The following is a 26,970-nucleotide window of genomic DNA, read 5'->3' on the forward strand; positions in this document are numbered from 1 at the left end:
CAGAACCTCATAATACACACCGCAGCTGCTGCAGAACATTGTAATTCAACTCAGTCCACATACATAAGCCTATCTCAGCCTTGTATAAGGCTTGGTGGATGATTATTTGGACTATATCCTGCGCCCCGGGCTGGCACCCTCTGCAGTATTTGGATTCTATCTATATTCTCTCTCTCTTTTCCTATCTGATCCCTGACTGACTCCACAAGGTAACGTCAGGTTCTGCACACTCTTCCCCCTTTTCAGTCCCAGCCTTCTTTCACGGACGTCTTGGCGTTCTGTAACTTTTCTCTGTCTCCTGACAAATTGTGTTTCCTCTTCCTCTGAATTGCTACAAGGAGAGTAAACCAGATTCTGTGGCGGCAGACAGTGTGTTATTCAATCTGTGCCTTGTTGTATTAGGGAATATCTTCTGGAGCAAGCGGCAATATCCTATTTTATGTTTTGAGCGCCGCGCTCTTCCACCTTTTATATACCGAACCTTTGAAAGATTGATAACCCGCTTTATCCGCAGCCGGGGCCGGGATATTGCTTGTTACTCGCAGTCACATTGTATTTTTGCTACTTTCAAGGATTCTTCGGATAAATGTAGTTCAGGAGAACGCAGTTTATTTTCAAGCCAAAGGCTAAAGACGTCATAATTTTTGCTTCTTTATGTGGTGCTGTAAATAGAGGTGTCCGGGTGCTGTTTACAGGCTCGTATTATGGGAAATAGGCTGATCCGGAATCAGGAATAGGAAATAATGGAGTACAATGAATTCTATGGAAATACAACATTGGAAAATTCTGTAATTTTCTAATCTAGGTGGTTTGTTCAAGATTTGTTTGCTGTCAGTGAATTGAAACACTCAAAGATCCATCGTGACCTGATCCTGCTCACACAGCTGCAGGGCGTGCTACAATAGGGAGCAGTAATACTGTAACCAGCCCTATATACTGTACAAGCAGGACATGTTGTCTCTTACAGGTGGAAGAAGATTTATTGTGCATGATCCAGAATGTTATATGTATCCTCTTAAAGGAACAGCGTCCAGTCTTGGCTAAATAGAGGTCATAGTTTTAGGACCCCTCCTCCCATCTGTAGGTTCTCCCCATCTGTCAGTCATATTTAGGGTTCAGGATGGTTTTTAAAATCCGATTTTCAATTATTTTACAGCTGTTCCCGATCCTGATCGTGATCGTGAAATTTGCTCGATCAGGATCCGATTTTTCCCGATCGCTCAACCCTCGTCATATTGTAACCAAGAAGCAATGAGGCTTGAGGTGACATGTTTGCGACCACAATAACCACATGATGAATGATCGTCCCATGGTTTGGTCCTTGCATTCCCCTCCTCCAATGTACAAGACATCAGCAGTGACCTAACATGGAGGGGACTCCAATATCTGCTGGCCCCAATGACCATGCGAAATCACAGAAGACTTCTTGCTCCATAGACAGCACTTGTACTTGTGTGCAGTGGCAAACCTGTTGAGCTGAATACATTATTGGGATGCATGTGCCCTGGGTTGCATTCTGGGAACGGTAACGCAGATCCAGCCCACAAATGGAAAGCAATGCCCCCAAAAAGCAACTCAACTTGGCGCCCTGTGGTGTATCTCAGCCTTTTAGACAGTGAGCAATGTGTGTTGGGAATCTAGGCAAGGGGTGCCCTGGTCAGCCAGATTTACTATAACTCACACCAGACTGGTATAGATTTGGGATCACCTACATGTTCTGGTTTTGTGTGCCTGTTGGGGAATACATTACTAAGACTGGCGTAAGAATCTTCAGTCTTAATAAATTCCTCCCATTGAATGTAAATAATAGTAACGTTAAGAAACAAGAAAGGAATCAGAAACGGAAAATTTTGGTGCAAATTCCATGGTGCGGTGCATGGTGTCCACCACCACCGTAAGATGGCCTGTCAACTGGGTGACTCCCACTATGGGAGAAGTGTTGCAGCGATGGCAGTTACCACTATACAGAGGTGACCTGCCCTGAACTTTGCACCCTGCCTTATGGTCCCCTACACACGTCACAAATCACGAGTGGCCCCACTGTGCACTTACAGATGATTTGCACCCCCCTAAAAACATGATCATCCCTGCATTACTCCATTGCTTCCCCTACAAGCTACCATTTGTTTTTTCAGGAGGCATTTTGGACCTGGTAACCCATTTCACAGATGTGTTCTCTCATTGCAAAGATTTAGACAAGACCCAGGCTCCATACAGCTCCATATGACAGATCCGGCTGAATAATTCCAGTCAACTTTTTGAGTTTCCTCTCGAATGTTCCTCTTTAATCTCTCTCAGCACCGATGTAAATCCAGCGCTCGGCTTTGTTACAGCTGCACGTTGAGGCTTTTATAGTTCCGCTGCTTTCATTAAATGCGTTCAACTCCGAAGACAAACTCCATAAACAAGTTGTAGCATGTGCTGAGACAAGCAAACGGCGGCCATCCGTCAGGGAACCGGTGGCAGAACGCTTCCTCTACCATCTTCTGCTGAGTTCTGTGATGTCATCGCAGTACGACCTCGCCACATGCCGGGAACTTCAGAGGTCGCCCAGACTTTCAACTAAGAGTAATGGAGCCATTAGAGATGGAAATTTGGACCAGAGTTGCCGAGTCCTAGTTTTGAATTTTTGCACTGAGCAGAGTTTTTTGCATTTTCATCATCATCAACAAAAAAAGTTCCAAAAATCGTAACCCCCACCTCCCGCGCCCCAGCCGTCCTCACACCTTCATTTTCTTTTCCGACTGACACCGTGAGCCCTGGATTTAATTGTTTAGATGCTTTTTAAAGTGAGCGGCGATATTTCATTTTTATGAACGTGCCTCCATCTGCTCCTATTGTCAGCAAAAAGGAAAAAAAAAAGCGAGATAATTTCTCGATGTAGGCGCTCATGGCGGGCCAGTATCTGCAGGGATGTTGTACGCCGAGGTGAGGATTTTGTCTTTTGCCAATTATCAACAAAGTTTACAACAGGAATAGATTTTATCTGCAGAGCTTAACGCGTTTAATGACGGCGGAAGAAATGCAGAAATCCAGAAAGTTCAGCTGTAATATAGATATATAGGAGAAGGCGCCGCCGCTAATCTGGGACAGAGCTTGGAACACGCAGTAATTTAATTCTCACCATTTCTCTTTTGATCTCAATAATGTGATTTTAGAAGTTTTCGAAAAAGTGCACATCGGGGGAAAATGCAGTTTGTCTAGGCTGGATCCTCGTATGGAAACGGATCAAATTTGGGATTTTGAGAGAGATGGTAATAACAGCTTTGTAGGTGACCGTAGCCCGGATGTTTAATGGCGCGGATGAATTTAGAGAAATGGGGATCTGGACGACTTCCTGAAAAAATGCATTAATAATCCGCAATTATACTACCATGCAGTGCCCAATATTATTAATGCTATATAGAGTACAGAGATCACACAGTGATGTCACAGTACAGGGATAATACACACAGTGATGTCACAGTACAGGATAATACACACAGTGATGTCACAGTACAGGGATAATACACACAGTGATGTCACAGTACAGGGATAATACACACAGAGATGTCACAGTACAGGGATAATACACACAGTGATGTCACAGTACAGGGATAATACACACAGTGATGTCACAGTACAGGGATAATACACACAGTGATGTCACAGTACAGGGATAATACACACAGTGATGTCACAGTACAAGATAATACACACAGTGATGTCACAGTACAGGGATAATACACACAGTGATGTCATAGGACCCAGGGATCCAGAGCACCTTATGTGCCTGTTATATTTGCACTTTGGTAACAGTTACAATGAGTTTGTACAGTACGAATTTGCTTCTGTCTTTAATTAAAAAATGTGACATTTCCTTTATACTCGCCATACTTTCCTTTATGAGATTACTGGACACTGCTGGCACGGAGGATTCTTTGTGCAACTACAACCAGGGGCAAAACTAGCCTCTCTGGTGCCTGAGGTGACCTATAGAAAGGCACCCCCACAAAAATAAAAATAAAAATCCCCAACCTGGCTATCTTTGTTTACGCCATGGGGCCCCTCTAATTATGACATGTTTTTCCATTGGTAAATCCGAAAAACTCCTTATTTGGCCTCCCACAGTATATGACCCCTCGTTATGGCTCAAACACAGTTTATGACCCCATTTTATTACTTATTTTGCTCACCTGTCCACACTCCAGTCCTGGCCGCCCTCCACTGTCACCTCCAGGGTGTGCAGTAGCCAACACTGAAGACGTAAGTGTAGCGCCACCCAGAGGAGGCAGCAGAGGGCAACCAGGACAGGAGCATGGACAGGTGAGTAAAAATCATCAACCGCAACCGATTATAGAAAATCCCCCCCCCCTTCCCCACAGTTTATTCCATGAGTTGCCGCCTCGGGCCATCGCCCCAGGTTGCACCCCTGACCACAGCCAACCCCCACCTTACATGACTGCCTGGGGAGATCGCCAGCCTGTAACTCAACACATCAACATGAAGTCTGAAAAACAAAATCTTCCAAACTAAAATCCTCCCAGAAAGCGTCTTCAGCACCTGATATGTTTTTTTTTCCCCTTATTTTTGTGAAAAGCCATTAAGGAGATTTAATTGTGTGTTTTCTCTGTCAGTAACTTCAGACGTCTCATTAATAGTCCGCCGGCATCGCGATTCACAGAAAGCGTGAAGTTCCAATATATTCCTGTCAATCACACAACTTAATATAAACTGCAAGGTGTTGATGTTGCTCAGTTTTTTCTCCCCTTAGATCTCGGGCAGAGAAGAGTAAATAAGACGAGTTCTAGGAAATTCACTGCCGTGCGGTTCACCGTCTTATGGTTATCGTTGTGTCTCAATGAGGGCTGGTCTTGGTTTTTGTGGTGCAGCTTATGGGATTGTTCCAGTTGCAATGAAATCTTCATCTTCAAATGGCCCTGCTATCTTGTGGTGGGGAAGTGACCGAGGTTCCTTGGGCCGATCAGCTAAAATGAGGATACTCCCACCAACAACCTCCAAGGAAGGGTGTCTTCTATTGACCATCATGGTGTTGGTTCCTGGGTCCACCAGAGGGTCCTCTGTTACTCTGATGGGCCAATATAAGATCAGAAGTGACCTTTAATAATGTGTAGAGTGGAATGGGGACAAGTAGGGCCTATAGCTATAGCACAGAGGTAACCTGGAGCCACAACCATTATTATTATACTCTGGGAAGGAAGGGGGGGTCTTTTCAGACCCCTGAGTATAATGATCGGAGGCCTGGGAGAGGGGGCCAGGGGCCACTATGGGGTATAATACTGTGTGCAGAGGCCACTATGGGGTATAATACTGTGTGCAGAGGCCACTATGGGGCATAATACTGTGTACAGGAGCCACTATGGGACATAATACTGTGTGCAGGGGCCACTATGGGACATAATATTGTGTGCAGGGGCCACTATGGGACATAATATTGTGTGCAGGGGCCACTATGGGACATAATTCTGTGTGCAGGGGCCACTATGGGGTATAATACTGTGTGCAGGGGCCACTATGGGACATAATTCTGTGTGAAGGGGCCACTATGGGGAATAATACTGTGTGCAGGGGCCACTATGGGGCATAGTACTGTGTGCAGGGGCCACTATGTGGCATAATTCTGTGTGCAGGGGCCACTATGGGGAATAATACTGTGGGCAGGGGCCACTATGGGGCATAAAAGTGCGTGCAGGGATGGGGGGGGGGAGTCGGTTGGGGTCTATGGCGTCGGTCACGGGGGGCATGGCAAAACTTCACCACGGGGCCCCGCAATTCCTAGTTATGCCACTGGGTATATACTATAGCAGTGATATAAAGGTATTCATAGTAATGGTGATATAAAGTTATACATAGGGTATATACGTAGTTGCAGTGATATAAATGTGTACATAGTTGCGGTGATATAAATGTATACATAGTGGCATTGATATAAAGGTATACATAGTGGCGGTGATATAAAGGTATATAAATTTATATATAGTGGCGGTGATATAAATGTATACATAGTGGCGGTGATATAAAGTTATACATAGTGGTGGTGATATAAAGGTACACATTGTAGCAATACATATAGAAATCCTTATTTTTGTATTTGGATGACTCTATCCCCCGTTTACAGACATTACACATTATCTCCTCTTAATAACCTGTCACCATGTACTATTTGTGGCGACAATAGCCGCTCTGTGTTGTGCGCGCGCAGGGAGCGCAGACGTCTGTTATCATGTCATGGGGAGGATGAAGGGCTTTTTTGTTTCTCATCTAAATATAATGATTTTCTTTGAACATGTTGACAGAGAAATTGAATAAAACTTTCTTATTCTCCGCCATGGCACTTAAATCCATTTCCTCTGTTGCTAAACATCATTCTGTCTGCGGTGCGGCGCTACAAGGATCAGCCGGCACGGCTCTTCTCCCTGATTGAGGTTACATCAGCGACACTTAGTCCTCTGCCTGCTCTTCAGAAGTGAAGGAATAAGTACCGTCCTCCACTCTGACAAGTTCCACTTCATTCATTGCAAAAATTAGCAGGAGCTATGGATTTGTTAAAGGCACCTGGCCCTCAGGAGCGCATGAGGCGGCCATATAGAAAGCCATAAGACCAGTTAACGCCATCAACCTGGAGAACAGAAGCTCATCTTGATGCAATAGAAAGAGGGAACTTCAACTTCTCACAGCTGAGGCTTTGCTACTAGGGTAGAGCGATCGCGATTGGGAAAGATCGAATCCCGATCGGTGATCGAGCAGATTTCACGATCGGGATCGGCTGGAAAATGATCAGAAATCGGATTTTAAAATTGATCCTGAAATCTCAAGATCGTCTCAACCCTATTTGCTACAATTGGATCCAGTTTAGACAATCTTCTATGAGGCGGAACTAGAAAGTGCAAAGCCCTTTACCCAAACCTTCCCATAGGGAGTCAACAGGATGAGGGATATTCTTGGACCTGTTATGGTCCTGTGGGATCTCCTCTTGATGTAGGTAGCAGTTTGGCTGATGGATCTTGCTCTCCTCTTCAGCCCGTCCAACCTATGAGCAGGCACTGCCAATAGTCCCATATTTAACAGTGGGGTCTATGGTCAGGTTCCTCTGGGGCGGTGCCTACCTCAAAAAGGGGGCAACCCAGAGAGATAAGCATAGGGTGACACACCTGAGATAGTGTTCATACAAGAGAAGTTTTAGTCGGCGTGTTGGAATTATGGGGCTCGATTTGTCCACATTGTGGCATTTTAGGACTAAATGTATTAAAACTCCAGTCACTTCCTAAATCAGACACTCCTACCCTATAATCACACAATAGGGCACAAAGGGGGTTGTTAGGCATCTTTGGTGTAGTGAAGGGTCTTGTAACAAATTTGCACCACAATATGTTTGTTTTCTTTTTAACACAATGTTCCATTTTTTTGTAACACCAAACCACATTGGAGGGAATTTATCAATCTCTCTACCCAAGGTATTCCGATAAATTTCCTCCAATGTGTGTTTGTGTGAGTGGCGTCACAAAAAAATAGCATTGTGTCACCGAATAAACTTTTGTGGTTATAAAATTTGAAATTTGAAATTCTTTAAATTTGGTTCTGTAGAGAACACAAAATGCATTTTGTCTCACAAATGGTGGCAATCGTGTGATGGAGTTAGATGGGGCGGACACTAAGCTGGCGACTAAACATGCTCTCTAGTGACACCCTCCAGACTCTGGGGGTATGCTGGAAGTACAGGGGAGAGGACAGTTATCAATAGCTTTATCTATCTATAAACGGCCTTTGGGGCCACTGAACTTTGGGGCCAATCACTATGGCTTATAGTGGGGAGCCCCCTATGTCCCTATGACCTGGGATTGTCTTCTCTAGACAGTCTTTCCAGTCTGTTTTGACCCCTGTAATGAGACTAATGTGATGAATTGTGGTCGGCTGATCGGCGCTTTTAACCATCCACATCACTATTACAGAATAATTCTGTTTTTGTCATTTTTCCAGTATTCGGCGAGTGTGATGTGCTGCTGGAAAATGGAAGCCGAGGATGTTATTAGGTTTTTGATTGCAGCCCGAATGCAGAGAGCAATTTCTGTGTCCTGCTCTGTCTTGCAGAATGGTCCCTTAATTGCAATTCTTGCTCCGTTCTACAGAGGGAGAAATTAAATATCATAAATGAGAATTATGGTAATTTCTGTTTCAACGATGATTTAGTGTGTTTGTTAAAAGCTGCATCGGCAGCGTTCCTGGGGACGGGCTCAGGACCGCCGCCGCTTGCTGCGCACAAGAAAGACCATTGTCTCACAACAAGAGGAGTCTGATCATTATAGTAAACAGGTGCAGACGCCATCCATGGGGGTTATATTTGGATCATGGCAGCTCTACATTTTGGCAAGTGGGCAAAACTTCTAAACTTCATAATTAGTAGAGAGAGAATTGTTGTAAAAGCGCTGAGAAGAAGACGGAAAATTCACTATATGTGCCGGGTGGCTGATTCACTTATATATAACTTGCATAACTCTAAACTATATGTGCAACTTCATATAAACAGCTGTGTCATTGTATATACACATTACATTACTTATCCTGTATTATACTCCAGAGCTGCACTCACTATTCTGCTGGTGCAGTCACTGTGTACATACATTACATTACTTATCCTGTACTGATCCTGAGTTACATCCTGTATTATACTCCAGAGCTGTGCTCACTATTCTGCTGGTACAATCACTGTGTACATACATTACATTACTTATCCTGTACTGATCCTGAGTTACATCCTGTATTATACTCCAGAGCTGTGCTCACTATTCTGCTGGTGCAGTCACTGTGTACATACGTTACATTACTTATCCTGTACTGATCCTGAGTTACATCCTGTATTATACTCCAGAGCTGCACTCACTATTCTGCTGGTGCAGTCACTGTGTACATACGTTACATTACTTATCCTGCACTGATCCTGAGTTATATCCTGTATTATACTCCAGAGCTGCGCTCACTATTCTGCTGGTGCAGTCACTGTGTACATACATTACATTACTTATCCTGTACTGATCCTGAGTTACATCCTGTATTATACTCCAGAGCTGTGCTCACTATTCTGCTGGTACAGTCACTGTGTACATACATTACATTACTTATCCTGTACTGATCCTGAGTTACATCCTGTATTATACTCCAGAGCTGTGCTCACTATTCTGCTGGTGCAGTCACTGTGTACATACATTACATTACTTATCCTGTACTGATCCTGAGTTACATCCTGTATTATACTCCAGAGCTGCGCTCACTATTCTGCTGGTGCAGTCACTGTGTACATACGTTACATTACTTATCCTGTACTGATCCTGAGTTACATCCTGTATTATACTCCAGAGCTGCGCTCACTATTCTGCTGGTGCAGTCACTGTGTACATACATTACATTACTTATCCTGTACTGATCCTGAGTTACATCCTGTATTATACTCCAGAGCTGTGCTCACTATTCTGCTGGTGCAGTCAGTATACATACATTACATTAATTAGCCTATACTGATCCTGCTTTATACTTCAGAGCTGCACTCTCATATACATATGTATATGCACAGATCAGTGGAGCATACATGTTTGTTGGCGCTACGGAGCTAAGCGTCTTTTATCTATTTAGTAGGAGCAGTTTTTGTCACATTTTTCATGTAACTGTACTGATATCTTTATTGATCTAAATTTTGTAGGAATGTATAAAATAATCCATATTTCTTGGCCGGCGCTCGTGTTATTCTGTACCCTCATCATAATTTCACCAGTGAGATTGAATAGGGATCATCTTGTCCCTTTGGGACCCGGGTCACCGGTCCGTATGATCCTAATAAAATCCTGACACTGTAATCTTCTTACAGACGAGAGGCCACTGATTCAATGGGTTTAGCGGTGGAATCAGAGAATTTGCAGCCATTAATTACTGGCGATGTTATTTGGAGACTCGGGGACGACCTCGGATCTATATCAGATGATCTTTCTTCTTCGTTTAAAGTAATGCTTGGCTGGAATCATCCCAAGTGATGAGTTATCATCCCGTGATTGACAGGCTAAAAGACTGCGGTCTTAGCAACTGGTTCAGAAATAGTCGTCTCTGTTCACCTCCTTCTGTGTCAGCCGCTCCGTCTCAAGTCAGGAGTTATGAAAGAGAACAGCTTTCTCTCACAGGATATGGCGCCGAAGCAAAATTTAGTGCAGAATGGAAAAACAAGAGCTCGAAGGCTTCAGTTACTTTCTCTAAACATGCCCTAGTTTTTTTTTACCTAGGAAATGACCCTGAAGAACTTGGCCAAATCTACCAAATAAATGGTTACAATGAAACAAGGCAATGGTGTATTTTTGATACTGTATAATGGAGCATTGATCCTCATGGTCAAAAAGTTTTTCAACCCGGTTATTTTTTAGGTCCTACCTTCTCTTCCGATTCTTTTCATAATATAATATATTTATAGAGATCGGAGATGCTGTCCAGAGTATAACCTCACTAAAGAAGAGGGTCCTGTAAACCACAATCTGTTGACAATGGCTAGACCGGAGTGCAAAGTTGAAGACATCTCCCCATACTTCAGAGTATGGATTTTCCCAGGTCACCATCCCCAGGGAACATATCAAAGGGTTATAAGGGGTCAGAATGATAATCATAAAGCAGGCCAGGAGCATAACAATGATAACCAAGGAAGAAATCCAAGGGCAAGACCGTAGAGGAATCCAGTAACCAAGCCAAGGTCAGGATTGGTCTCATAGCCACTATGGAAATCAGAAACCAGAATAAAACAAAGGCAAGTTGAAGAATCTGGAGTCCCCTTTAAATGCAGTAGACCATCAGGTCAACACCATCCAGCAGCAGATTCAAAAAATATTGCATACCATGGGCTGTTCTATATGTTTATGTGTTGTGGAGAATCTTGACACTTTTGTAGCCAGATGGGATTTGACTCAGAATTTTGGAGCTTCTAGAAACCCTCCATATTCATGAAGCACTATACGACAGATTAAAATATTTGACTAAAACTACAAAGTGGATTTGTAGCTTAAGACCAGGCAAAGTTCATAAGAATTGAGAAATGTGCTCCAATGTTTGGGCTCCTCAGGGGTGGGGACTTGTGATGTCATCACAGCTCAAATAACTGCAGCTCAACTTTGTGAATTTTATCAATTCGCGTTAAGATGTTTTCTTAAACTAAAGTATTCTGCAGACTTCAGATACTGAGTCTTGGGCGAGGGAGGCTATACCTTGGCAAATGTCTTAGAATTAGTGCCAAGATGGTGGTTTTCTTGGATCCTGTGGGATACTCTTGGATACTTCTTGTTCTGAGGTTTTCAGGTGACTTCCCTTGACCGATCTGGTCCTTTCACCTTATATTTGAGCGATCTGGTCCTTACACCTTACATTTGAGCGATATGGTCCTTACACCTTACATTTGAGCGATATGGTCCTTACATCTTACACTTGACCAATCTGGTCCGACTCCTTACACCTCATGTTCTACGATTAGATGATTTAGGGTCGTCTTTAGGCAGCTTTACTTCCATTTTTATACTTTTTGTCTCTTGTGATCAGGACCGATCACGGCATATGATGGGCACATTTGGAGCCGCTCTTGTCCTTGTCACATTTTTCATGTTTTATCTCTTTATAATTATACCATGAATTGTAGACTTGTCTCCCCAGGAAAGTCGATGAAGCATATTTCGGAGCACACATGCCATTTTTTGTGTGTCTTTTGCTGCAAAAAGAAAAACAAACCTTCACAACAGATTGTGCAGTTAAATTTCCATTAATTTTCAGGTGCAACATTTTTGTTTCTGATTTTTTTATTTTTTTTTCCTCCCAGCAGCTTGGACAGTCAGACAGCTGCGTCTCATCTGCATATTGATGAGATTCTGGTGCAACCTCGGCAGTTTTGCTCCTCACCTGCAAACCACACAATTCCATTGGCGCCGTTACATAAGAGCAGATAGATGTCTTGTAAGATTTATACTCACCTTCCCTAACATGGAGAAGTCATTGACGCATCATCTAGGCAGCCATCTTGAATCAACCTATGGGCATTATTAGGCTCTCTCAATCCAGTAGATTGTAAATTCACATTGCAAACCAGATACGAGGTCCAACCTAATATTTCTTATGTGGAATTCACAAATAACTTATCGGGGGATGTACACCTAAGAGTCAAGTTGGCCAAACCTACCGATTTTGGTGGGACTCGCTAACTCTCTTGTATGTATGATGGCATACAAACTCTTCTCCAACAGTTTGTTCATTGCTAGCGGTATCTGGAAACTTACTTCCCTCTCTCTATTGAGAGAACCAAGTCCAGCGTGCATGTGTATTGTTGGATTTAGGAGGAAAGCTGGTGCCTGAATGTGTTCTCTGACCTGTCCTGACCTTATAGCTGGTGGCCTCAGAATTTTTGACCCCTGGTGGTCCTAAGGAATCCTAGGCTGAGGTTGTATTTGCCACCAGTAGGGGCAGATGGAAATTTTATTATTTTGGACCATTGGTTGTAATAGGCGTAATAGATTTTTCTTTTTTCTGGATCAACTACTAGAGATGAGCGAATGGCGTTCAATCGAATATCAGGCTGTTCGAGATATTAGATTCCAATCGTATACCACGCGGCAAATGCACTAAAAATTTGTATCCCCTCCCACCTTCCCTGGCGTTTTTTTGCACCAATAACTGTGCAGGGGAGGTGGGACAGGAAATACGGCAACGTAGGCATCGAAAAAGAATCGGAAAAAGTAATTGGCTGGCTAATTTAGGTGACCTCCAATTTATATGAATGGTGGATTTAATATCCGGGTCATATGAGACTGTGAACTATGTGACTGTGAGACAGGGACAGATCTACAGGCAGGGTTAGCTAGGGATTACCTTTATTTAGGTGGGAATGTTACTCACCCAGCTCTTTGGGGCTCTATCTCGTGGCAGCCCATTATATGCTAGTCTGGATCCCTGTCGGCTTGCGATCTGTCTTTTTCTCATAGAAATGCATTGACCAGCGTTGATTGGCCGAATGCCATACAGTGTACAGCATTCGGCCAATCAACGCTGGTTCTGCCGGAGGAGGCAGAGTCTAAGATCAGTCCACAGCAGTCTGCATTGTGGTCCGATCTTAGATGTAGCAGCGTTGAGCGCACAGCACTGTTACATCTCAGGTGTAGCAGAGTTGACACAGCGCTACTACACCTGAGATTTAGCAGAGCTGTGTTAACTCTGCTATACCTGAGATCGGACCACAATGGAGACTGCTGTGGACCGATCTTAGACTCCGCCTCCTCACAGACGAGCCTCTGGTAGAGCCAGCGTTGATTGGCCAAATGCTGTACTCTGTATGGCGTTCGGCCAATCAACGATGGTCAATGCATTCCTATGGGAAAAATTCAGCTCCCGCATTATTAGTGATGTAATACAGGGACTTGGGCTTGATAGACGCCCCCAGGCATGCTTCCTCTGCTGTCCCAGTTGCATTGCAGAGGTGCTGTCCTCATTTGCTGAGGTGTCGTAGTGGACTTGGTGATCCTCCTGAGTCAAATAGTGGTTTCCCCTGAAACGAAGCTTTTTACTCCATAGACTATAATGGGATTCGATATTCGTTCGAATAGTCGACTATTGAAACGAAAATCGAATATTTCACTGTTCGCTCATCTCTATCAACTCTATCAACAGCTTGTCATCGCGAAGGATCAGATATTTTATTTTGCCGCTGGTAACATTGTAGCATTTCAGGCAATGGATTTGATGGAGATTTTAATTACCTGTACATTTCACGCCGCGGTTCCTTCTTAAGCTTTGTGTAAGGTGTACATCAAGAACATTTCACTTTTCCTGTATATTGTCCTCCGTTTTTAAGGGAAAAAAAAAAGTTCAAGTAAGTTCTTCTTTTTACCAAGCACTTCCAGCTGAGGTCGGTAATTGAAAGAAAGTTCTTTATGTTTAAGTGAAAATCATTAAGTGAAGTGACCTTCTGGCTGAAAGAGCGCCTTGTGTAACTATGGGATTCATACCAAAAATAACGCACCATTTCTATTCCTGCTCGACGAGCTCCAGACGGGAGAGTTTTTGAAATATTCACATTTTTTTTATATATATTTTATTTTTCCATTATCCACTAACCTCTTGATCCCACTTCTCTTAGGTGGCTTTTATTCCATACCTGATTGGAATGAAAAGACACAGAATTGGCGCTCCAGATCCTCATGTAATTCTACGTTTTTTTTTTATATTCTTACCTCCATGTCGGATAGGCATGGGCAGACGGCAGAGAGGACTTATTAGGATTGTTAGCAAAGGCATGACCTCGGATGTACCGGATGTATGTCTACGTACTAGTGTAAGAAGTTATGTCTGTGGACTGGTGCTGTATGTAGACAAAGGGGGGCCACAGCTAGGTGATATCGGGACTCTTTGGTCTTGATATTACCCAAGTCGTTGGAAGGCCTGGTGCTTGCTTTGTCTCTTTATCTATTGTAGGATAAGAGTCATGGTTGCTTCCATTTTTCTTAATTTGGTCACGTTCCTATTGAAAGAGGAAATTCTGGACAGGTCACATGGCCCATGAGGAACCAGAACCAAATCCTCAGGGGCAGGGCTTAAGATATATGCAGTATCTCTCTGGGTCCTGTATACCCTCAACAAAAAATTAACAAAGTGAAGCCCAATCATAGTGCCGCCCGACAACACTACGCTCCTCACCATATACAAGACTGCCAAGATTTTGTTGGTCTAAGCTCAAACACAGGGGTGAACCTAGCCTTTTTGCCGCCTGAGGCGGACGACAAAGCCACGCCCCCCAATCCCAACCCCCCCACGGCAAAAAGGCTAGGTTCACCCTTGACTACACAGCATGTAGTCCAAAAATTGTTTCAATTTTTGGACCCCACGCTGTGTAGTGATTAACCCCCTCCCCCCCACTGGTGTCCGCTTCCCGGCAGCTCCCTGTTCTTCTTGTTTCGGTCCTCTGTCTGGTCTTCAGAGTGCTCCCTGATTACATGGCATGTATATGGGGGCATTGTGAGGAATAGCTATCAGCCCAGTGGGCACATAAATGGAGACGTCAAGAGGAATAGCAATCAGCTGTGTCGTTGAGAGGATTGGCTTTCAGCTAAACAAACTTTTTGGTCCTCTTCCATCAAGGAGTCCATGTTTCTTTCCAGACTCATTCCCTGTAAAATGTGAAATTTCCCGCGATCTTTGCACCAGGGTCGCTTATAACGCTCCACTGTTTCCGGTTTTATCAGGACGGGCTCCCCTATTACCAAGAATAAGAAGTCTCCTTCTCGTAGAATATTCATCCTATTGTCTTCATTTCTCACTTTATAGAAAAAAAAATGGTCTTTTTGTTTAAGTCAGCATTTCAGAAGTGCCAACTCGCGAAATAAATAAACTGCGTCTGCCTGAAGCTTTCTTGGCAGATCAACGACTTGTACATTAAGGAGATTCGGCGTATATGAGGAGACGAGAGAAGAAGCATCTGAGGATCGGGCGAGGTGATTAGAAAACAATAGGTGACACCTGTGATGGCGTCGGGTGTGATATTCCTGTAATGCGGGAGAGACAGATTAGATACGAGACGCTTAATCACATCCGGAAACATTGTGTCAGGGACTCCGCACTGTGACTACAGTTATATTGTTACATTGTAACACAGAGGCAGCCGCGTGCAGTACACTAAACGCAATGGTACAGCGTGATCGGGACTGGCTACATGTGTAAAGGGAATGTGTCTCCAAAAAAAAAAAAGTTTATAAACGTGTTGTTTAACAAAATTTTTTATTAACGTGTCGCTATATTTTAAAATATAGTACTATATCAGCAATTATCACTATAACCACTAAGCCTAATAATTGGAAATTCTTGTAATTGTTTTCTTTGCAGCAGTTGCCTCATTTACACCACAGTAAGGAGCTGAAATTCAAGGTTTATTAGAAAGATGCAGCGAGTAAAGTAAACATTTAACACTAAGATTTTTCTGACACAAAGCGCCAAGTACTCCGCACAAGTGTAACAGTTAATGGTAAAAATCTGGTAATCTGGCGTCCTCCTAGTGGTGGTATTGATGCCCTATGTCTCCTGAGACGCCAATGAAAAATATGAGGAATCTTCCAGGCAAGTGTCTAGTGCAGGCTCCTAGAGGGCGGAGCATAAAGTTAGGTGGTTCCAGTGTCATGTACCTCCCTTGCTGATCCGGAGTCTTCAGGACAAAGTTAAAGAATAGAGATGAGTGAACAGTGAAATATTAGAGATTTGATATTCGTTTTGGGTAGAGCCTCAATATTCGACTACTCGATCGAATCTCAAATCCCATTATAGTCTATGGGAAAAATGCTCGTTTCAGGGGAAACCACTATTCGACTAAAGGAGAGTCACCAAGTCCACGAGTAGCAGGAGGAGAGTGTTTAGGAAGAGCGCTGCGCAGTTACAGCGCACGGACCACATTATAGTCTATGGGGTCCGTGCGCTTTAACTGCACAGCGCTTGCAGTTGTGCTGATAAAAAGTAAGCTCCCTCATAACCGCAAGCTGCCAGCTCTCCCGACTAGCAAAGACGATCCTGCGGCAAATCAACGCTGGTTCTGCAGCAGGCTCGTCCTTGTTAGTCAGGAGAGCTGGCAGCTTGCTATTACGAGCGAGCTTACTTGTTCTCATAGGAATGAATTGACCAGCGTTGATTGGCCAGTATACAGCATTCAGCCAATCAACGCTGGTTCTGCAGCAGACTTGTCTGTGAGGAGGTGGAGTCTAAAGTCGGACCACAATGGAGACTGCTGTGGTCCGATCTTAGACTCTGCTTCCTCACAGACAAGCCTCCGGTAAAACCAGCGTTGATTGGCTGAATGCTGTACACTGGCCAATCAACGCTGCTCAATGCATTCCTATGAGAAAAAGTAATCTCCCTCGTAACAGCAAGCTGCCAGCTCTCCTGACTAGCAAGGATGAGCCTGCTGCAGAACCAGCATTAATTTGCTGAATGTTATACACTGTATTGCATTTGGCCAATCATCTCTATTAAAGAAGTCTTCTGGGCAGATTGATCTGTTGTTAAGTCAAGGGCATGCTCCTAGGGGGTGGTGCATTGCATGGAACTGTTCTTGTTCTATGTACCGCCCCCGCAGATCCTACTCCGTACACAATGTAATCTGTTTTGACTAAAATGTTGCAGTATTGAATCTCAGTAAAGCTGACATGCAATACCAAGCTTGACCCATGGACTGGGATGGCGCTATTTTTGGAAAACAAAGAAACCTGTTTTGTAATTCAGCACAGTCCCTTTAATTAAAGGAGAGAATTGTTTCCTTCTTGAACATTGTAGTTATGATTTAACTTTTTATGGTAATGAACTTGTCATTTGCAGCTTTTTGATGCGGCGGCATCTGTTTAAGAGCTAATAGTAGATGTTTACCATCAGAAATCAATTTGCAAGTTTTGTTTCCATGTCTCCTGTCACGAAGTTTCAATTATCTCTAGCTTATTTCACTTAAGATTTTTTTTTTTTTTTTAAATTTTACTTTAAATATCTAATTTTCATAAATGTTCCTTTCCCGGGCCATATGTCAGCAGATTTCCATAGAACGCATTTGCATAAGAAAGTGAGAGGCCTGTTCACACTAGATACATCTGCTCAGGAGAACAGTGGAGGATCTCTCTTGTAATCTCTGTATCCTCCTTACTTTTAGGGTTTTTTGGAGACACATTTAAAGGAACATACAAAATTCTGAACCTTTTATAACCTCTTCTTATAGCACTTGGAGCTTCAATTTTATAATATAGAGTTCTAAATAACCCTGTAAAGACAATAAATGATACAATTCTGTCTCCACTAGGGGGAGCTCACAACACACACACATTTCTTATTAAGATTAATGGGCGTTGTAGACAATAGACAATGCAGATAAGTCACTGGAGTCACTGATTAATAACCTTGGTGGTGCAGTGCTGTAGTGTATAGCATGGAAAGTGGACAGAGGAGCAGGCTGAGCCACTACAAGGTGACAGGTGTATCTCAGACTCCCTATGACACCAACAGAAAACGTATCTAAGCTGTAGTCACATCACATCTGTGCCCTAATAAAGTGGTGTTGTAGTGTAAACCATGGAAAACATACAGAGCCTCTTGTCAGACAAGGGGTGAAAAGTGGACTGTCACGATGTAGGCAGGCTGTGGTCACAGATAATGTGGTCAGGTTGCGGTCATGGGTAACATGGTCAGGCTGTGGTTACGGATCATGTGGTCAGGCTTTGGACAAGGATCGTGTGGTCAGGCTGTGGACCTCATACTGGGGTCACTAGGTGGTCACCAATGATGTGGTCAGGCAGTGGTCACTGATCGCGTGGTCACAGATCATGTGGTCACATATCATGTGGTCACATATCATGTGGTCACATATCATGTGATCAGGATTTGGATACAGATCATGTGCTCAGGCTGTGGTCCTAATGCTGGTGTCACTGATTATGTGGTCACTGATCCTGTGATCAGGCTGTGGTCATGGATTGTGTGGTCATGTATGATGTAGTCAGGCTTTGGACACAGATCATGTGATTAGGTTATGATCACTATCACGTGGTCAGGCTGTGGCACTAATGCAGGGGTCACTGATTATGTGGTCACTGATCACGTGGTCAGGTTGTGGTCACAGATCATGTGGTCACGTATCATGTGGTCAGGCTTTGGACATGGATCATGTGGTCAGGCTGTGGCACTAATGCTGGTGTCACTGATCATGTGATCAGACTTTGGTCACTGATCATAGCTATACCCTAATGGAGCAGAGGTTCAGTATAAAGCAGTGAATAAATCTATTAGCTTGAGAATCTAATGAGATGGGAGTTTGGTGTCACATTTACTGCAGACTCCGATAGACATTGCAGCTAACCTGTAGTCCACTGATTATTACTCTCCTTATAGTGTGGAGCTGCAGTGTAAAGCATGGACTAATGACCTGCCATTGTGGTACAAGCTGTTCTTTTTTATAGCTCAGAACTCAAACAGTTAACATTTAATATCCGATAAAACAAATTTTCAGCTTGTAAATAAATCTGAATATACAGAAGAGGGCGAGAACGGCAGAGTCGTCTTCACTTATCCACGCCAGGACGCCAAGATGGAGGCAGCCAAGATTTAAAGCCCAATTTCCTGGCATTATGGGGGATCTTTGAGTTTAAAGCTGGATTTTATAGCAGGAGGAAGGAGCTGGGTGAGATGCTCTGCGTCCTCCCGAACAACCTCTGACCCTTTGTCCCGCCGCGCCGAGATGTAAGAATCTTTGGCACAACAATCACTTGTGTCCTAACAAGGCTCCGGGAAGACGCCGCAGCCGCCTCGCGCTCACTTACCTGCGCCGCGCCATGATATACGTTAATTGCCGGCCTCCGGATTATTACTGGTATTTTTGCAGAGATCAAATGGGCGCACTGGTAATTTTCATTAATCTCACGCAGGGAAGCTAATTAAGACTTCCATTATGAAGCGGCCATTTTCCAGTTCCTTCCTTTGTTATATTTCGGAGCAGGATGTTAATAATAATTAGGTTATTATTGTACGCCGGCCCTATTGAATAGAGCGCAAATTATTGTAACCTACCGGACGCAATCGTGGACGGACGCCCGGGTAAAGGAGACGACGGCTCTGATCCTCGAGTAGGATGAAGGGGTTAATTACGTGGCTAGTAGCTGAATTTATTAGGGATGCGGTGACTGCAGGTCTCGCTGGATTCCAGGCGGGAAATGCAATTTTAAGATGTTACAGTTTTTGGTCAGGTCTCATAAAGAAATCCTCCATGTGTTTGTAGGGCGAATCTGCAGCAGCGGTGCGGGGTCGGGGTCACACTTTGTAGCCATTCTTGACTTGGAATCAAAATTCTGCAACAAAAAAGTTGCGTTTCCATGAGGTGGGGCCTCAGCCTTAGTCGCCCGTCTTGTATTTATCGCCCTCCCATTGGTTGGTGAGCTCTTTTTTGGATGGATTTCACCTCCTGACTCTTCTTTTTGTTCCTGAGTTTCCAGGAGGAGCTGTCAGATCTGGAGAAGTTTGTTCCTGGATGGAACTGGTTGTAGAATTGTTCGGATCTTTCTAATTTAAATCTGTTTATGGAATAATTTTTGGCAGGGATGTGCGCTACATAATGCACGCCGTCACATCCCCCAATAAAAGCAAATGTAATTATTGTGACATCTCATCAGCAAGGCTGCTCGATTTACCAAGCGTTAACCTCTTCCTGCCCCGAGCAGAGCCACGACACGTTATCATCCTATATAAACCTCAATATAATGTCTCATACACCGGTCAGAACCAAAGCTGCACTCAGACATCAGATGACTCGCTGTGTAGGATGCAGGACAAATCCTGTTTTTGCATCATGTTTTATACACCAGTATTTTTGCTTTTTATTCTCTAGTTACTACCAGAGCTGCCTTGTAGTAATGCCATACAACTCCTGTGTAGAGTCCAGGCCTTGATCAGGCAGCTTCAGTGCTAGGCGTGTGGTTTTAATGTTCTGGTTGATCAGTCTATATGTATATAATATATACGCAGCCGCCACCCCCTTCCGATATTATAATTGTCCATTTTCAGCAGATCAGTGGTTTGCACCTCCAGATGTAATGTGCGCTGCGCAATGACAGATATGGCAATATCTTTATTACGTTGTCACTCATCGCCGCCGATCTTATTAATAAATGACTCGCACTTTGATAAGTTTAGCGCCGGATTCTGGAAACATGTAAATGACCTGAATAATTTATTATACAATATGTGAGAACTCGCTGCATGTTTTAGAAGACAAGGAAAAGCAGCAGATCGCCGCAACCGCCACGTCTCCATCATCCGAGAAAAATCCTCACCAGGAGACCAAGCCTGGGGGAACCATCCTATGGGGTCGAGGGTCCATCTAGTAAACCTTTGGCTTCCTTTAGCCTTGTGCTTTAAGCAGTCCCATAATATAGTATTGTTATGGATCCCACTGCTGCAAATAATAAATTCTCATTGCATGCAGAACCATTCACCACCTCTTGGGGGAGCCATCTGCATTCAAATATATACAACCTCCACTAGGGGGAGCTCACTGCATATAGTGATATACAGTTTACAGTAGAGAGCGCTCACTGCACACAGATACATACATCCACCATTATGGGGGGGCATACTGCATACAGATACATACAGGCAGCACTAGGGGGTGCTCACTGAATACAGATATATACATCCACCACTAAGGAGAGCTCTCTGTATACAGATACATACAGCCACCACTAAGAGGATAAAACTGCTTACACACATATAGAGCCACCACTAAGGGAAGCACATTGCCTATAGATATATGCAGCCACCACTAGGAGGAGCTGTCTGCATACAGATATATACAGCCACCACTAGGAGGAGCTCACTGCATACAGATATATACAGCCACCACTAGGAGGAGATCACTGCCTATAGATATACAAAGCCATCACTAGGGGGAACTAACTTTATATAGTTATATACAGCCACCACTAGGAGGAGCTCAGTGCATACAGGTGTATATAGCCACCACTAAGGTAAGCTCACAACATATGGATTTATACAGTCACCACTAGGTGGCGCCCACTGCAGACAGAAGATATAAACTGTTGACAACCACCTCTGCTTTCTCTTTTGCAGCCTATATAGCAGTCATTGAGCGCTATGGATTGAATAGGCACAAGGGGTTAACTGACTTCCTGGTAATTGATCCTAGTGTGTGTGAGATCTACAGAATTTAGATTGTGAGCCCTGCAGCAAATGATCAGTGATTCTCTGTCTAGTGCTGTGGAATATGATGGCACTATATTATTAACTCTGGTTTCTGTTACTGTGTACCAGCAGGACTTGTCTAGTACCCCAAGTCATGGCCAGATTGCCCCATTGAGGACGCACAGGGTAATGACTTCAGGTCACTCCTGAATTCTTCCTTCATTGTAGATCTTTTTTTTCTCTCATTTCGTGTACACGGATCATTGAGTTTGATATCTAAGGATTTACTCTGTAAAGCCGAGGAATTAGCGGGGTCTCGGGGGCGGCTCATGATGACTCCTGAAGGCACCAGAGTAAACTTCTGATCAGTAGTGAAGGTCTACGACTGATCTGAGTGCGCCCGGGGTGTCCTTCAAGTCTTCACTTATATGGGACTTTGTAATCTTTCTGCGTACTTGTGTCTATTTCACCGGACACTTGGCTGTCTTCAAGAAGGTCAAGTATAAAGTATGTGTATGAAGGTGTAATATACAGGATATCAAGGTCGTATATACAGCAAGTGTATACAGGACTTATATACAGTACATAAATGTCTAATGTACAGGATATCAAGGTCGAATATACAGCAAGTGTATACAGGTCTAATATACAGTATATATATGTAACGCTCTTGTATGGTATATGTACAGTATATGTATAAAGATATAATATACAGTATGTAAATCTATACATGTAATATACAATATTTCTAATAAGCTCATGTATATGTATGTCCTGGTAGGTATATGTTACTTCTATAATATACATTCTAATATCAATATGATATTGGGTCACAATCCCGATTTCTATCTGATATTTCTGCCATGTTTCAGCATTACTGTCCACAATGACCTTTTATAGATCATGCATAATACTGCCATAGAGTATCAGAATATAATACCCAAATGATAGGCAGTCTTATAAAGCTTGCATAATACTGCCATATAGTGCCAAGGCAATAAATACTACCGTATACCACTCATATAGTAACAGTATATAATACCCCAAAGATAGCTGAGGTTATAGAGTCTGCATAATACTACCATAGACCACCCACAAGGTGGAGGGGTTCTAGGTTGACCAACTTTTACTGTAATAAATCTAATATTTTACATACCTGACCGTATATCGCTGTGTTTCCATAGGGCGGCCTGAAGAACAATAAGCACGAGTGCACGCTGTCCTCCCAAGAATATGTACACGAACTGCGATCCGGGATAACAGATGAAAAGCTCCTGAACTGTCTGGAGTCCCTAAGAGTCTCCCTGACCAGCAACCCCGTAAGGTAAGAGGTCTGGACGCATAGGCAGAGCTTCATAGCTGTTTCTTACTTTCTAAATTCTGTATACCTGCAACCACCACTAGAGGGAGCTCAATGTATAGTCATTTAAACAGATGGCTATGCTAATATACTGTCGAATTCTATATGCAGTGAGCCCCCCTAGTGGCAGCTGTAGGTAAACATTATGCATGTGTGGGAAGAAGCCCAAAGTTGTCTATGTCCCCCTCCCCCATAGTAGTCACACGTTCCGCCTCTAAGATCAGTATGAGTACCAAGAACAGATCTTGACATTTGTCAGCATTTTAGGCATAAAGTATAAGAACAAGCCGCAGAATATTTTATTATAATTTATGTGCATAAATTCAGAAGTCCCCTTTAAGAGTTTACCAGGATTCCGCCTCGGAGTTGCGATGTGCTCAGCGTTTTATTTTTCAATTAAGAATTTACATTATTTTCTATAACGACATCAATTAAGGTCAATTACATGAAGTTTATTGATTGTTTTGTGAAACTGAGTGGATGGTGGAAAATCAGATAACGGCAGAAAACCACAATAATATTAGTAACGGACTCGTAATGAGCTGCCGGAACGTCGTCGCTCTGCATAGACATCGCGACGCTCCACTTCTCCCAAATAGAGATTTTTTTTAGTGTCTGAGCAATACATTTTGTGATCTCACACGGGACTGTGTCAGCCCCCCCCCCCCCCGGGGGAAAGGGGCATATAGTGGGGACCGTCCTACGATATACACTTGTAGCTAGGGTTGAGCAGATCTTGAGATTTCAGGATCAATTTTAAAATCCGATTTCTGATCATTTTTCAGCCGATCGCGATCGTGAAATTTGCTCGAACGGAATCTGATCTTTTCCGATCCCGATCGCTCAACCCTAGTCAATGCTTCTCTATGGGAAAAGTCACTTTCAGGGTTGAGCCGATCTTGAGATTTCAAAATCCGATTTCCGATAGTTTTCCAGCCGATCCCGATCATGAAATTGGCTCAATCGCAGATCGGAATCCAATCTTTTCCGATCCCGATCGCTCAACCCTACTTATAGCATGATTTTCAGGATCTTGGGTAGAGGTCTGTGATGTGGATCATAATAAACTCGATTTGTTATGAATTTTCCAAAAATTTTAGATTTGGCAACTAAAAACTAGGTCTGGGGGATGTGACCTGAATCATAAATAGAGATGAGCGAACACTAAAATGTTCGAGGTTCGAAATTCGATTCGAACAGCCGCTCAATGTTCGTGTGTTCGAACGGGTTTCGAACCCCATTATAGTCTATGGGGAACAGATACTCGTTAAGGGGGAAACCCAAATCCGTGTCTGGAGGGTCACCAAGTCCACTATGACACCCCAGGAAATGATGCCAACACCTCTGGAATGACACTGGGACAGCAGGGGAAGCATGTCTGGGGGCATCTAACACACCAAAGACCCTCTATTACCCCAACATCACAGCCTAACAACTACACACTTTACACACTCAATACCACCTCTCTGACAGTAGGAAAACACCTTGAAACATGTGTATTTGGCACTTGCAGTGAGGAGAGCTTGTCACCAGCAGTGAATTTGGCCCTTGTAGTAAGTTGAGGTTGGCACCAACATTTGTTTTGAAAATCAGGGTGGATTGAGCCTCTAACCAGCAGAGTTTGGGCAAATTCATGGTGGAGGGAGCCTCTAAAAACCCCAGTTTGGACCAATTCATGGTGGAGGGAGACTCTAAAAACCCCAGTTTGGACCAATTCATGGTGGAGGGAGCCTCTAAAAACCCCAGTTTGGACCAATTCATGGTGGAGGGAGCCTCTAACCAGCCCAGTTTGGGCAAATTCATGGTGGAGGGAGCCTCTAACCAGCCCAGTTTGGACCAATTAATGGTGGAGGGAGCCTCTAACCAGCCCAGTTTGGACCAATTAATGGTGGAGGGAGCCTCTAACCACCCCAGTTTGGACCAATTCATGGTGGAGGGAGCCTCTAACCAGCCCAGTTTGGACCAATTCATGGTGGAGGGAGCCTCTAAAAAACCCAGTTTGGACCAATTCATGGTGGAGGGAGCCTCTAAACAGCCCAGTTTGGGCAAATTCATGGTGGAGGGAGCCTCTAAAAAACCCAGTTTGGACCAATTCATGGTGGAGGGAGCCTCTAACCAGCCCAGTTTGGACCAATTAATGGTGGAGGGAGCCTCTAAACAGCCAAGTTTGGACCAATTCATGGTGGAGGGAGCCTCTAAAAACCCCAGTTTGGACCAATTCATGGTGGAGGGAGCCTCTAACCAGCCCAGTTTGGACCAATTAATGGTGGAGGGAGCCTCTAACCAGCCCAGTTTGGACCAATTAATGGTGGAGGGAGCCTCTAACCACCCCAGTTTGGACCAATTCATGGTGGAGGGAGCCTCTAAACAGCCAAGTTTGGACCAATTCATGGTGAAGGGAGCCTCTAAAAACCCGTTTGGACCAATTCATGGTGGAGGGAGCCTCTAACCAGCCCAGTTTGGGCAAATTCATGGTGGAGGGAGCCTCTAAACAGCCCAGTTTGGGCAAATTCATGGTGGAGGGAGCCTCTAACCAGCCCAGTTTGGACCAATTAATGGTGGAGGGAGCCTCTAACCAGCCCAGTTTGGACCAATTAATGGTGGAGGGAGCCTCTAACCACCCCAGTTTGGACCAATTCATGGTGGAGGGAGCCTCTAAACAGCCAAGTTTGGACCAATTCATGGTGGAGGGAGCCTCTAAAAACCCCAGTTTGGACCAATTCATGGTGGAGGGAGCCTCTAACCAGCCCAGTTTGGACCAATTAATGGTGGAGGGAGCCTCTAAACAGCCAAGTTTTGGGAAATTCATGGTGGAGGGAGCCTCTAACCAGCCCAGTTTGGACCAATTCATGGTGGAGGGAGCCTCTAAACAGCCCAGTTTGGGCAAATTCATGGTGGAGGGAGCCTCTAAAAAACCCAGTTTGGACCAATTCATGGTGGAGGGAGCCTCTAATTAGCCCAGTTTGGACCAATTAATTGTGGAGGGAGCCTCTAACCAGCCCAGTTTGGACCAATTAATGGTGGAGGGAGCCTCTAACCACCCCAGTTTGGACCAATTCATGGTGGAGGGAGCCTCTAAACAGCCAAGTTTGGACCAATTCATGGTGGAGGGAGCCTCTAAAAACCCCAGTTTGGACCAATTTATGGTGGAGGGAGCCTCTAACCAGCCCAGTTTGGGCAAATTCATGGTGGAGGGAGCCTCTAAACAGCCCAGTTTGGGCAAATTCATGGTGGAGGGAGCCTCTAACCAGCCCAGTTTGGACCAATTAATGGTGGAGGGAGCCTCTAACCAGCCCAGTTTGGACCAATTAATGGTGGAGGGAGCCTCTAACCACCCCAGTTTGGACCAATTCATGGTGGAGGGAGCCTCTAAACAGCCAAGTTTGGACCAATTCATGGTGGAGGGAGCCTCTAAAAACCCCAGTTTGGACCAATTCATGGTGGAGGGAGCCTCTAACCAGCCCAGTTTGGGCAAATTCATGGTGGAGGGAGCCTCTAAACAGCCCAGTTTGGGCAAATTCATGGTGGAGGGAGCCTCTAACCAGCCCAGTTTGGACCAATTAATGGTGGAGGGAGCCTCTAACCAGCCCAGTTTGGACCAATTAATGGTGGAGGGAGCCTCTAACCACCCCAGTTTGGACCAATTCATGGTGGAGGGAGCCTCTAAACAGCCAAGTTTGGACCAATTCATGGTGGAGGGAGCCTCTAAAAACCCCAGTTTGGACCAATTCATGGTGGAGGGAGCCTCTAACCAGCCCAGTTTGGGCAAATTCATGGTGGAGGGAGCCTCTAAACAGCCCAGTTTGGGCAAATTCATGGTGGAGGGAGCCTCTAACCAGCCCAGTTTGGACCAATTAATGGTGGAGGGAGCCTCTAAACAGCCAAGTTTGGACCAATTCATG

At 44.2% G+C, this 26,970-nt stretch overlaps 1 protein-coding gene across 2 annotated transcripts in view; it reads left to right on the forward strand.

Moving 5' to 3' along the window:
• The window catches only part of DIAPH2 (diaphanous related formin 2), an 824,584-nt gene that overhangs the window by 111,108 nt on the left and 686,506 nt on the right, over nucleotides 1-26,970 (forward strand). For both annotated transcript variants that reach the window (XM_075260108.1, XM_075260109.1), the window contains one exon: nucleotides 22,893-23,032. In XM_075260108.1, coding sequence (XP_075116209.1) covers nucleotides 22,893-23,032 — 140 coding nt within the window. The remainder of the gene's footprint in view (nucleotides 1-22,892; nucleotides 23,033-26,970) is intronic.

Source organism: Leptodactylus fuscus, chromosome 11 (genome assembly GCF_031893055.1).
Source record: "Leptodactylus fuscus isolate aLepFus1 chromosome 11, aLepFus1.hap2, whole genome shotgun sequence".
In the NCBI taxonomy this organism is placed as follows: domain Eukaryota; kingdom Metazoa; phylum Chordata; class Amphibia; order Anura; family Leptodactylidae; genus Leptodactylus; species Leptodactylus fuscus.